The 12,284-nt window shown below is 47.0% G+C and overlaps 1 protein-coding gene across 1 annotated transcript in view; it reads left to right on the top strand.

Annotated features, from left to right (window-relative positions):
* The first annotated feature begins 1,142 nt into the window (after nt 1-1,142).
* Nucleotides 1,143-12,284, top strand: part of Antxrl (ANTXR like) — a 29,679-nt gene continuing 18,537 nt past the window's right edge. The window contains exons 1-5 of the mRNA XM_037208710.1: nt 1,143-1,611; nt 9,525-9,596; nt 11,084-11,155; nt 11,839-11,920; nt 12,021-12,054. Coding sequence (XP_037064605.1) covers nt 1,385-1,611; nt 9,525-9,596; nt 11,084-11,155; nt 11,839-11,920; nt 12,021-12,054 — 487 coding nt within the window. The 5' untranslated portion in view covers nt 1,143-1,384. The remainder of the gene's footprint in view (nt 1,612-9,524; nt 9,597-11,083; nt 11,156-11,838; nt 11,921-12,020; nt 12,055-12,284) is intronic.

The following is a 12,284-nucleotide window of genomic DNA, read 5'->3' as shown; positions in this document are numbered from 1 at the left end:
AAAAGAAAACACGAGATTTCCACAGACCCAGTGCTATCCCTTGTAAACTTTATGTTGTATATATTGAGATTTTAGAATTAATTAGAGGAAAGGCTTCCATTCTTAATGACTTTTATGAGCATACAGTCACAAAAAGAAAAGTGATCATGGAATTTCTAAACATGGTTTCCCTCACACTCTGGGCGGTTCAGGATCCCTTTTGAATGCGGTTTTCTGGCACTGGCACCACCTCTCCACACCATGCCCCCTCTAGCACTCAGGTATTCTGTGCAGAAGGGCGAAGCAGAGGGCGAGCCCACCCTCACTCCTCTCCGGACCTTGACAGACTGGTGAGGGTCTGACAGGAAGACAGCATCAGTGACCCCATGCCTGGTGAAGTGATGTCATAAAGGGCGCCACATCTCAAACCACTCACTGCCCACACTCCTCTCAAGCTCTGAGCCTCCATGAAGAAAGTCATGCCCACTGATGCTGAGAAGAGGCCCGAGTCACAGGGAGAGACCACAAGCTAGGGCTTGTGACATTCCCAATGGAGCCCCACTCCGGAGCGCCTCAGCTCCGGTGCCACAGAGGACAATGAGGAAGCTTCCAGACAACTCCAGTGTCTCCTAGTGCTCGAGACTCCCTAGTTCCCCGGGGCCTCCCACTCCACCTTTCCTGTGGGTCTGACCCACTTCACCTGAGATCACAATAAAATGGTTCTGTTAGGCCGTCAGTTGGGCAGCTTGTCCCATGGCAGTGGATGGGTCAACTATTCCACTCACAGGGGACCCTGGCAGTAGCACACAGTCTCCATCTCTGTTTGAAACCAGATACTTACTGCTGATTCCAGGTCCCACAATTGGCCTCCCACTTCCTACACACTTGACCCTTGGTGTCTTGATCTCTTCACCCACAGAAACTGGTGAGCTCGGCCATCTCTTCAATTAACAAAACACCTGGGTTCCTTGAGGTGTCCTCTAAGGATGCCCTGGGAGGGGCTGGGCTTGGAGACCTCATCTGAGCCTCCTGCCAAGGGCCTGTGACTGCCACTTGACACTTCAGCATAAAGGTGTTGAGCAGAGGGGCAGGTCACAAAGTCACCATGTCAACCTTCCTGTCCATCACAACCCCAGGGGGTTTTGTCCCAAGGTGGGGGAAGGGCTCTGCAGGTAGTTGGGGGAAGGGCACCCCCCAGCAGCTGCCTCCCCAGTCCCCGTGCTCTGAGTGTACCAGGTGGAGTGCTACCATTGGCGGTAGGACACAGCAGTGGTCCTCAAGCCCTGGGTTCAGGCAGGGGTGGTGGGGGAAGAGGCCGGGAGTGGCTGTCCTCCAGCCTACATGTGACCTTCCAAGAGCTGGCGAGGTCCCAGGGACAGAAGACCATAGGGATTCTCAGGCCCCCATGCCTTGCTCCGCACTCTTTCTGCTCCTGCTCCTGCTGCCTCCTCACATTGTTGCAGCTGGGAGCCTCCGATACCATGGCCCTGGCTGGAAACTCTTCCCCCGCCTGGGCAAGGGCTTCAGAACGTACAACCAACGCCAGATCCAACACATGAGGCAAAACTTGCGCCAGGGTCGAGCGGAAGAGGACTGTCAGGGTATTTTCGACCTCTACTTCATCCTGGACAAGTGAGTTTCCCTCCTGCACGGTCCCTAGAGAGCCCTTGGGCATCAGTGGTAGGTCTGACTCTGCAGGACAGGCAAGATCATTGTGGCCAGACCCCAGGATGTAGGCTGCTGTCATGGACTTCCTGAATACAGGGAGGCCAACACAGGCCTTCTAGATGGCTCTGTCCCCAGCATCTTGACCCTGATCTGGTCACCATACCCCTCAGGCCCAGAGGCTACTGGGAGGCACCTTTTCTACCATGTGAACTACCCACAGAGGGACCTCGGAGATTGCCACTGCCGCTGTGGGCACTCTCGAGCCTTGCTGCTCAGAATAACCTTGGTTTGACTGCCCTAAGGGTTCAGCTTCTTTCTCCCAAAACAAGAGCCGTGGACAATTCCTGCCCTGGGGAGGGTCTCTTTTTTCTGTGTGGTAGGTAAGCTGAATTGGTCTTTAGACCCCTCCTGGCTGTCAAGGGAGGGACTGGAGACTGGATCTGAGAGCCAGAGAGAGGCTCGGGGTTCTCTGGTGGTATCCCATCTAAGTATCCAATTCTTGACTTACAGAAATTTGCAATGTGCTCTTAATTTCTATAAGATGAGAAATCATGTTTCCACTCTGATCTCCCGAGTTGAGCCGTATGACTTGTCGGTATTTTTCTCCTTTATTTCCATCCATATATGAAATGTATTTTTACCTCTTCATCGCCATTTCACTCCCCTCCCCACTAACCCCCTACTCGATCTCCCTTCTACTTCCGGGTTTGTTTGTTTGTTTGTTTGTTAATGACCCAGTGAGTTTCATTAGGTCGTTTGCAGGAGCATGGGCACCCAAACTGTGGTTACACCACTGGAGAAACTCTCTCTCCCTCTCCAAGCAGCCATTAACCACAAATAAACCCTGCGGGGGGGGGGGTGTTGGTTGGTCCCATAACAGTATTGATGACCCTGGTCTTATGGAGATCTTGGGCAGGCAATCCTAGCTGCTGTGACTTCAAGCATTCAACAGCCATGCCAGCTTTTGCTTTTTTTTTTTTTTTTTTAACCCAATCTTGGGTGATATTCCCTTGACCTTAGAGGGTGTAATATAAATGTTTCATTTTGTCTGAGTGTTTGACTCATTCAACTTGGAAGCAGTCATTTCTCTTTAATCAGTTATGAGCTTCTGCAATTGCTGCTGCTCATTGATAAAAACAGACAAAAGCATTGGTCGTGGCAGTAATCTGCAGGCATTCTAGATAACAGAGTTTTTTAGACGGAAGTGTAATGGGCGCATTGTAGCCGTTCAGCAAAAGACCAGCAGTAGCTTCCCCACCGAAGTCCATGATCTCCTCTGGCCCAGGCTTTTGACTAGGTTTTTCATGACCAGATAGGACTCACATGCAACCAGAAGGCAACTGGTCATCCCTAACAGACCTGCTTCAGTTGCATTAATGGGCACAAGGCTTGCTTGGCCGGTAGTGTGGCATACAGGTTCCACAGCTGAGTGAGCTGACAATTTCTCCCATAGCCTGCATAGACCTCCTGGCAAGGTGGGGGCTAGCCAGCAAGGGAGGCAACTTCCAGGGCAGTTCCTGCTTGATTTCTCTGTGTCCCTCTTCTGGAGTGTATGGTGTCTTTGGCAATAGGGTCTTAGCATCTAGTTTTTATGGGAAGCTAAGAGCAATGGCAAGTGCCTGTGTCGCTTTGGGGGCCTCCCTGACCAGTAACTCTGAGGGAGATAGCCCACCTCTGGCCCACCCTTCAAGTTTTTATTTTATTTTATTTTACTTTTTTTTTTTTTGGTTTTTCGAGACAAGGTTTCTCTGTGTAGCTTTGCACCTTTCCTGGCACTCACTTTGTAGTCCAGGCTGGCCTCGAACTCACAGAGATCCGCCTGCCTCTGCCTCCCAAGTGCTGGGATTAAAGGCGTGCGCCACCACCGCCCGGCTTATTTTACTTTTTAATCAGATTGCAGAGTATCACATTTCTTTAAGGCTTTTTCTTTTTTTCCATATAGAATAAAGACACCGCAAGACCAAGTTCTTAGCATATAGGAGATTTTTTTTCCTGAGAGGGACAAAGGGCAGGGACTAAGAGACAAAGACGACAGGAGATAAAGAATGAGGGAGAAGGGGGTATTTGTCCTGGGGGAGAGGGAGGTGGGGGCACAAAGGACCGCCCCTGGATAGAGAGGAGACAGACGTGGTCCATAGGCAAATGGCAGTTTATAAAGGTAAAGGGGGAAACCCTGTGTTAGGATGAGGTGTTTGATTTTAATTGGGTATGTTAATTAGGTGACCTCGAGGGGACTTCTGATTGCTGGGCTTCAATACTTTGATAGCTGGACCTTGCTAGTCAGCCTCAGGAGGAGGAAGTGACCGAATAAGAGAATGGACCCTGGTGGCCAGCTTCAGGAATGTCATCTGACGGTTTTAGCAGGCAGAGGGAGTGGGGAGAAGGGCAAGGCCTGCCAGGGTCACGTGCTCGAGTGGGCTAGTGTCTCTTCAGTTGTTCCTACCCTCACCGACTCCTCTCCCCGACCCCCTACTCTGCCCCCTTTCTACCCTCGGTGATTCTCTTCCCTTCCACGTCCCTCTGCTTCCACATTACATGGGTACACGGACTCTCCTACCCTCCTGCTACCCTCCCCCTTCCCCCTAACGCCTCCTTTCCCTTCTCATGGGCCTCTTTCTCATTTCTTAGGATATACACACACTCCCACATAGATGCACACACATAAAAACTAGAAGCTAGGACTCACATACCTTAGAAGAAGTTTGAACAAGGTACCCCACACTGGTGAGCAATGCTGCTCACAGAAGACATGGGTTATTACATGAAAATCTCAGTGCCAGACATGGATACCTCTCCATAAGCTATTGGTTTGGGGACCCCCAGAGGTACCCAGAACAACACAAGCTATTGCCATTTCTCTTGGCTGTCCACCCGATTGCTGAAGACATCACATACTGTCGTTATAGGACACAGAGAAATCAACCTTGAACTGACCAAGACACTCTCTCTCTCTCTCTCTCTCTCTCTCTCTCTCTCTCTCTCTCTCTCTCTCTCTCTCTCTCTCTCTCTCTCTGATGTATAGCTTTCATAGCCCTGCAAGGTGCTATTCAGCCTGCTGAAGGAGGAAAAAATTAGGGATATTTATCCAGCTATGGGCACTATATGCCACAATACTGACCTGCCAGGCAAGGCATATAGTTCAATAGTAGCATGAGAGTCACAATAATTTCATTTTTCTTTATGATGGAAGAAAATTCCATTGTGTATATATGCCATGTTTTCATCTGGACAGGTTCCATTTCCGTGCTGTTGAGTGAAAATGAACAAAGATAAGCAAGTATCTATGTGGTAGGGTATAGAGTCCTTTGAGTATATGCCCATACATGTATTTCTGGGTTGCATAGTATTTTTTGCTTTAGTTTTTGTTGTTGTTTTCTTGAGAAATGTCCATACTAACATCCATAGCACTGCCAGTGGTTTATACTCCACCAACAGTGAACGAGGATCCCCTTTCTCTACCCCCTCACCAGCCCTAACTAGTGCTGGTTTCTGGTGACTGCCATTCTGACAGGATAGAGGTAGATGCTCCAGGTGGTTTTAGTTGACACTTCCCTGATGGCTAAAGATGGTGAACACTTTATCTACTAGTCACTTGAATTCCTTCTTCTTGAGAATTCTCTATTCAATTCCTCAGCCACCACCACCACCCTTTTACCTGGGCGGCTTGTTGTCGTGTTGGTTAGATACTTAGCTCCTTGTCTGTTCTGGATAGGAATCCTCTGTCAGATGATTATCTAGCAAAGATTTTCTCCTGTTCTCTGTGGGTTACATTCATCAGATTAACTATTCCCTTTGCTATAGAGAAGCGTTCTCATTTCCTATGGTCCTACTTGCTGATTGTTGGCTTTATTTACTGAGAAATGGGAGCCTCATTCAAAGTCCCTCCCTATGCCTGTATCTTGTGGTGTTTTCCCTACTTTTCCCCCTTGCAGCTTCGGGGCTCCCAGTCCGACATTAAGCTCTCACATCCATTTGGAGTTGGTTCCTGTGCAAAGACACGTGGTTCTCCTTTTATTCTTTTACACGTAGATCCTCAGCACCATTTGTTAATGAGGCTGTTTCTCCACTGTATGGTTTTGGTGCCTCTGTCAAGTCCTCGGGTGGCTGGAGATGCATGGGGTTATCAGTGGGTGCTCTAGTCTGTTCCACGGATGTATGTGTCTGGTTTCTGTGCCAGCACCATGCTGTTTTTTCTTTGTTTGTTATTATGGCTCTACAGTATAACTTGAAATCAGATATGCTGATATCTCCAGCATTATTCTTTTGCCAGTTTTTATGTGTTTTGTAGTTTTACAAGTGTTTTCAAGTCTTTTACACTTCCACCGGAATTTAAAGGTTTTTTTTTTTTATTTCTATGGAAAAAATGGCATTGAAATTTTGATGGAGATTGTACTAAATCTATAAACTACTTCTTCTAGGACTGCCGTTTATACAATGCTAAATTCTTCTAATCCACCAGCATAGGATGTCTTTCCATCTTCAATATCTTCCTCAATCTCTTTCTTCCATGTCTCAATATTTATGTTGTGCTCTAGCACTTCTGTGGACAAGTGTATTTCAAGGCTTTTGGTTGAAGCAATTGTGAATACAGTTGTTTCCTCGATTTCTTTCTCGTACGTTTGCAATGGGTGTTTAAGAAGGATGCTGGATTTTACACAGTGTATCTTGCCACTTTGCTGAAAGTGTTTAGCAGCTTTAAGAGTTCTCTAGAGGACCCTGGAGGGTTTTGTGCAGGGACTCATACCATCCGCAAAGAAGGGCACCCGCCTTTCTCTTTCCCATGCCTCCCTCTCTCCCTCTTGTCTGATCGCTTTAGCTAAGGTTTCCGTCAGTTATATCAAACCGGAGTGCAAAGAGGATACCTGGATCTTGTCCTTAACCTTAGTGGGAATGTTGGGTTTTCCTCCATTTACCGGCATGATGTCTGTAGGTTTATTGTAGAGTTTCCATCATGTTTTGATATATCACCTCTGTGTTTTCAGGGCTTTTGTCATGAAGTGATGTTGGATTTTGTCAGATCTTTTCTGGATGTATTGAGATGATCATGTGACTTCTGTCCTAGAGTCCACTTACATGGTGTATTACTTTTTATTTATTTTCATTTGTCAAACTATCCCTGCATTTCTGGAATAAAGTCAATTTCATCATGATGCTGATCTTTCTGATATATTCACAAGTATTGAGAATTTTTATATCTGTGGTCATTGATGGGTACTGGTCTGCAATTTTATCTTTTTTATTGTTTTGTCGTCCTCTGGTTTATATTATCAGGGTAATAATGGCTTTGTATAAAGTATTTGGAAGCATTCCTTCATTTTTCTATGGTATTGAATGATTTGGAAAAGATTAGTGCTCATTCTTTAAAGATCTAGTAGAATCCTGTGGTAAATTCATCTAAGCTTAGATTTGTTCAGTTGAGAGATTTTTTTTAAATTACAGTTTCAATCTCATTGCTTGTTTTAGATCTGGTTAAATTTCTTAGTTCATCTTGATTTAACTTGGTAGGCCATATGCATTAGAGATCCATCCATTTCTTTCAGATTTTCCAACTTAGTGGAATATATACCTTAAAATCTTCCTGAATTGCATTGGTGTCTGTTGTAATGTCTCCCTTTTAATCTAATTTTGTCAGTTTGGATCTATTTTTTCAAAAAAATAAAAACCCTCTTTTTTCCCATTGATTTTTTTCATTTCTATTTATGATTCATTAATTCACTCCTAATTCTTTTTTTACATCTACTAATTAGGGGGTTGGCTTGATAGGTCCTAAGATGTATTATTATTCATTTGAAATTGGTCTGGTTTTTCAAAGTTAGACTTTTATAGCTATGAACTTTCCTCTTAAGGCTGTTTTTATTGTATCATGTAGGTTATTGTATCATTGTACATTATGATTTTGTTTCTAGTCATCGCTAGAACTTTTTGATTGATTTTTTTTTTAATTGCTTCAATGGCCCGGTATTGAATGAGTGTTGTTTAGTATGGTGTGTTGTTAAATCTCCATGTGTCTGTGTATTTTCTTGAGTTTCTCTGTGACTGGTTTCTAGCTTTATTCTACTGTGTTCAGAATAGAATAAAAAAAAATCAACTTTCCTGAATTCTTATGAAAGGTCTGGGAGTCCTAACTCAGGTCCTCACACTTACACAGCACCCAGTTTACCCACTGAGCCGTATGTCCAGCCCTTTGGAAATATTTTCTATGCCTTTGTTTGAGATTATTCTCTATTTTCTATGCCCCTAGTTCCTAGATTTTGCCTTTTTATGGTGTCCCAATGATTGCACATGTTCACTTTTTTAAATGTTATCGTTATCCTTGACTGAATATTCCCATTTCTCTACGCTTTTCTCAAGCCCTCATATTCTGTCCTCTCATAATCCATTCTGTTTGTGAGTCTTTCCACTGAGCATTTCATTTACTTATTAGTTTCCCTCATTTCCAGCATTTCATTTTGGTTCCCCTTCAGCATTTCTATCTCTTCGCTGAATTCCGTTCTCATACCCTTTACTGACTCCTTTATCTCATGCAGCTGTTTGGGTTCTCTAGTGGTCGGAAGCTGATCCATGTCCTGCTTCATTTCTTCATACACATTTATAACCACTCTTCATCTGTTTACTCTCCATGCAGGGACAGAGCAGGAGAAAATAGGCCCAGGGATCTGAGAGTCCTGATGGGACAGCCCCTGGCTCTTGTACTAATTGGAAATGACAACTCCAGGGCAGAAATGAGCAGATCTGCAGCTGCCTTCTTTGGCAGCACCTGCTAGAAATGCTGATCTTGGCTCAGGACAGCCAGGCTTTGCAGGATGCTCAGGACGCTGTGATGCATAACTGCCCCCAGCACTGGGCCACCAAAGCCAAAGCCCAGGAATTTCCCTTCATTCTGCTGTGGATGCTGGGAAATATGGAGGAATGTATGGAATCTGTGGCTATCTGTTACTTCCCTTATCACTGTGACAGGATACTTGACAGACTTTATTTGTATTTCTCTAATGTGGGGAAGAGTGGGAAAGAATACATCAGTCTGACAATTCTCCACGGCAAAGTTTGTGTCGTGGATGCGTTTTCAGAGTCAAAGCTTGCCCGGTAATTGCTAAGCACTGCAGAGTCACCTAAATGCATAGACCACCCATGAGACTTGAAGGAAGATCTGGGTTCCGCCCCTCGACGGTGTAACTATTGTAAAGCAGACAAACAGAAAACAATGGATAGCTTTTATTTGGTTTATAAATGGCTCAATGGTCCAGTCTACCCTGGTGAGGAAGACATGACAGCTGCAACTGGTGTGCCATGTGGCCAACCAAAAAGCATAGAGCTTGAAGACCTACAACCCTCAAGACCCAACCTGTGCCCCAGATGTTCCACAACCAAAGAGTGATCTCACCTGAGGAGTAACCTTCATCCCTAAGAACCCAAGAGTTCCAGGAAGGAACTATAGGCCAAGCCCGGGTCACCCTCTAGGCTTTTCCTAGTGTCCAGCCTTCTGATGACAATGGTGCCACTAACCCTGTTCCACCTATTCATGGACAGGACTAAGAACTGGCAAGTTAAAAGTCAGTAGGGGCAGGGTGGAGAGCCTCACACATCAGAACACTGGGTAGCTCTTCCAATCAAGACATTCTCCCTCATTGTGAGACTACATAGCCCTCACCCAGCATAACCAGGCACTGTGGCGAGCCACTAAAGGCCCTTCTTGGGACCTCACAGTCTCAGTAGATGAGGCTGTTCGGCTACCTTCTGTTCACTACTGGTCCTGAGGAAAGTCACCCTTCATGATGACCCACCATGGCACCCAGTGGAAGACTAGGAAGGCTGAAACTACCCCCTCCCTACCCTATGATGTCATGTCATACCTTGACACGTGTCTCCTCTGTCTTCAGGTCAGGCTCTGCGGCCAAACACTGGAAGCACGTTTATTCATTTACGGAGAATTTGGTGAAGAAATTCCAGAAGTATGGCTTCTCCTGGCTCTTGTCTCCTCTGTGCTCCGAGGGAGTAGCCCTCTGAGAGACAAAGAGCATGGCTCTTAGACTTGATGGACATGAGGTTCCTTCATAGATGGCACATAGATCCAGGCTGGTGTGCTAACATGGGGGGCAGAGTCCAGTGGGGTATCTGCGGCACTGGCTGATCCTGCTTGGGGGTTAGGTGTAGTACAGGGACAGAGTCCACCCTCTTGGACTCCTCAGAGTAGAAAGGAAGGATGGCATGGTAGGTGTTAACGTACACCTAGTATAGGATGCTCAGGGCCAGAGGAGTGGATTGGGGAGCTTGTCATGAAAAGGCAAAGGAAAGGCAGCAGCCCTCAGATAAAAGTTTCAGGGTCCCAGAGAAACTGAGTCCTCAAGCCCAGAGAATGAACAGGGTCAGAGGGTGACATTACTGTGACCACAATACTTACTGGACACAACTTAAGAGAGGTGTCTATAGCTCAGAGGTTCAGAGGCTTTCAGTCTATCCTTCCCAGGCATGGCAAGAGGAACGTGTAGCCAAGGCTAGTCAAACCGTGGTAGACCATAGCCGAGGCTATTCACACGATGGTAGACCAAGAAGAAGAAAGCTAATGGCAGGGACAGGGACCAGGCTATAACTGTCAATGGTCTGCACTTGATGATCTGCTTCGGCCAGCTAGATGCCACCTCAAGATTCTATAGCTACCCAAAATAGTTTTACCAGATGGAGAGCAAATGCTGAAAACATGGAACTGTGAGGGAAGTTCCCAACTCAAACTATAGCAGTTACCCCCAGTAAGTGGGTGTTCCCTTAGACTAGGGAGTCAAGGTAACTCAGGAAAGGCTGGGAGAAGAGGACCACAGGTAGCTTAGGGACAAAGCCACAGCAGACATCATGCTAAGCCAAGGGGATCTGATTTCCTACTGTGAGCCATAGGGAGAGAGAGGAAGGGGGGGCTGTGTGTGTGTGTGTGTGTGTGTGTGTGTGTGTGTGTGTGTGTGTGTGTGTGAAGGGTTTCCCAGACAGAGAGTGATCTCCTTGAGTTGGAGGCAGGGAGGGTGAAGAAAGGTGCTAGAAATACCAAGAATTTGATACCCAGGCCCATGGATGATGATGCCCCTATGGGGGAATGTGGGAGCTTCTTTGCCTGTTCATAGCGGGTGATGTGTGTACAAATGAAAGAGGAAAGGATAGAAGACAAGGGGAGGAAAGAGAGAGGGGAGGGGAGATGGAGGGGGGAGGGGAAAGAGAAAGAGGCTGAGGAAGAAGAGAGTCAAAGCATGGGATGGAGCTGGGGGTTGTCCTGACTTTCTCTTTCTTCCCTGGACCTACATATCTGCATGGGCTTTAGAATCCTTTGCCAATTTTACCTTAACATCCCACCTCTGAATGTCCCCAGTGCAAAAGAGATGGGATGGGAGCAGGGCATTTGTGCGTGTCTGGTCCCCGACAGGCTGATGATCTAGTGTACTGGCTTCGTCCCTAGCTCTAAACTGCGGATGTCCTTCATCACCTACTCAACAGATGCTGACATTCTCATGCCACTCACCTCAGACAGGTAAGTGTTGCTCTGACTCCTAAGCCTGGCCAGGACACTTGGATCTTGAGGAAACTGGGGGTTTGTAGAGACCTCTGGAGTCTCCCAGCATCACCCATCCGTAGGGGACCTATATACCTAAACTGACCCCCAGCCCTAGTTTGCTAGCACCCTTGGACCTGTACTCAAGCAGAACTCATAGGCCTGATACTTCTAGAAGGGAAGGGAATCAGGCCAGGGCTCTGTGACAGGAGCTAGTCAGTCACTCCACAAGGTGACATGGCCCCCTTCAGCCCTACACAGTAAATGATAGACTACTCAGGAGGAGGGTGACCATGGCATTGGGTTGCCCATTCAGAATGCATATACCCCTGTGAATCCCTAGCTTAAATCTCAGAATGTTCTCCAAGGACTTAACAGGCAAGGACTCTGTCTGAAATTCCAAGGCCTGGGTGCCCAAAAACATAGATGAACTCAAAGAAATCCAGGCCTTCCTGTGGGACCCACCGAATTCCCTGCCCCCTCCTGCCTCAGTGCTCATGAGATCAGAGAAAGGCCCAGCTCAGAAGGGAGAGACAGAGCCCCTTGTCCCGTGCCCTCCTTCAGCCAGGTGGTCTGCTCAGTGGACAAGGCCGGGGGACAGCTTGGAGATGTTTAGCCACTGGCAATGTCCTTCATGATGCTTTTCTTTTTTATTCTTTTAGAGAAGCAATCGACGATGGCCTTTTCAGACTCCAGAAACTGGTGCCTGAAGGACGTTCATACATGCAGAAAGGATTTATGAAGGTACACCCAGCTGCAGCCACCTCTGGGTGCAGGCTCAGTGTAGAGTGCCTCTGAGGTCATTTCACTGTATCACTGTTTTGTTTTCTTCATTTGATGGCAGGCGAATGAACAGATCCGAAATGCCACCTTGGGAGGTAAGCCACTTGTACCTTCAGTGGGGCGGGGCCCACAGAGCTGCGCCCCCTACAGAGTCTCTGTGCACATCCTGGATCTCTTCAAGTCTGACTCTTGAAGCTGTTGCTCCCCTCTCTGCACAGCTGACCCCTCTGGGCACAGCACCCCACTCAGGATGCTTCTGAGAGGACCGGAGGCTACGTGGGGTCATCTGTAGGCTTTGCTCTCACTGGTGTTTGGCCTACAGATG

Source organism: Peromyscus leucopus, chromosome 9 (assembly GCF_004664715.2).
Source record: "Peromyscus leucopus breed LL Stock chromosome 9, UCI_PerLeu_2.1, whole genome shotgun sequence".
Lineage (NCBI taxonomy): Eukaryota > Metazoa > Chordata > Mammalia > Rodentia > Cricetidae > Peromyscus > Peromyscus leucopus.
The sequence above is the reverse complement of the archived record's forward strand: the minus strand, read 5'-3'. Positions and strand labels throughout refer to the sequence as shown.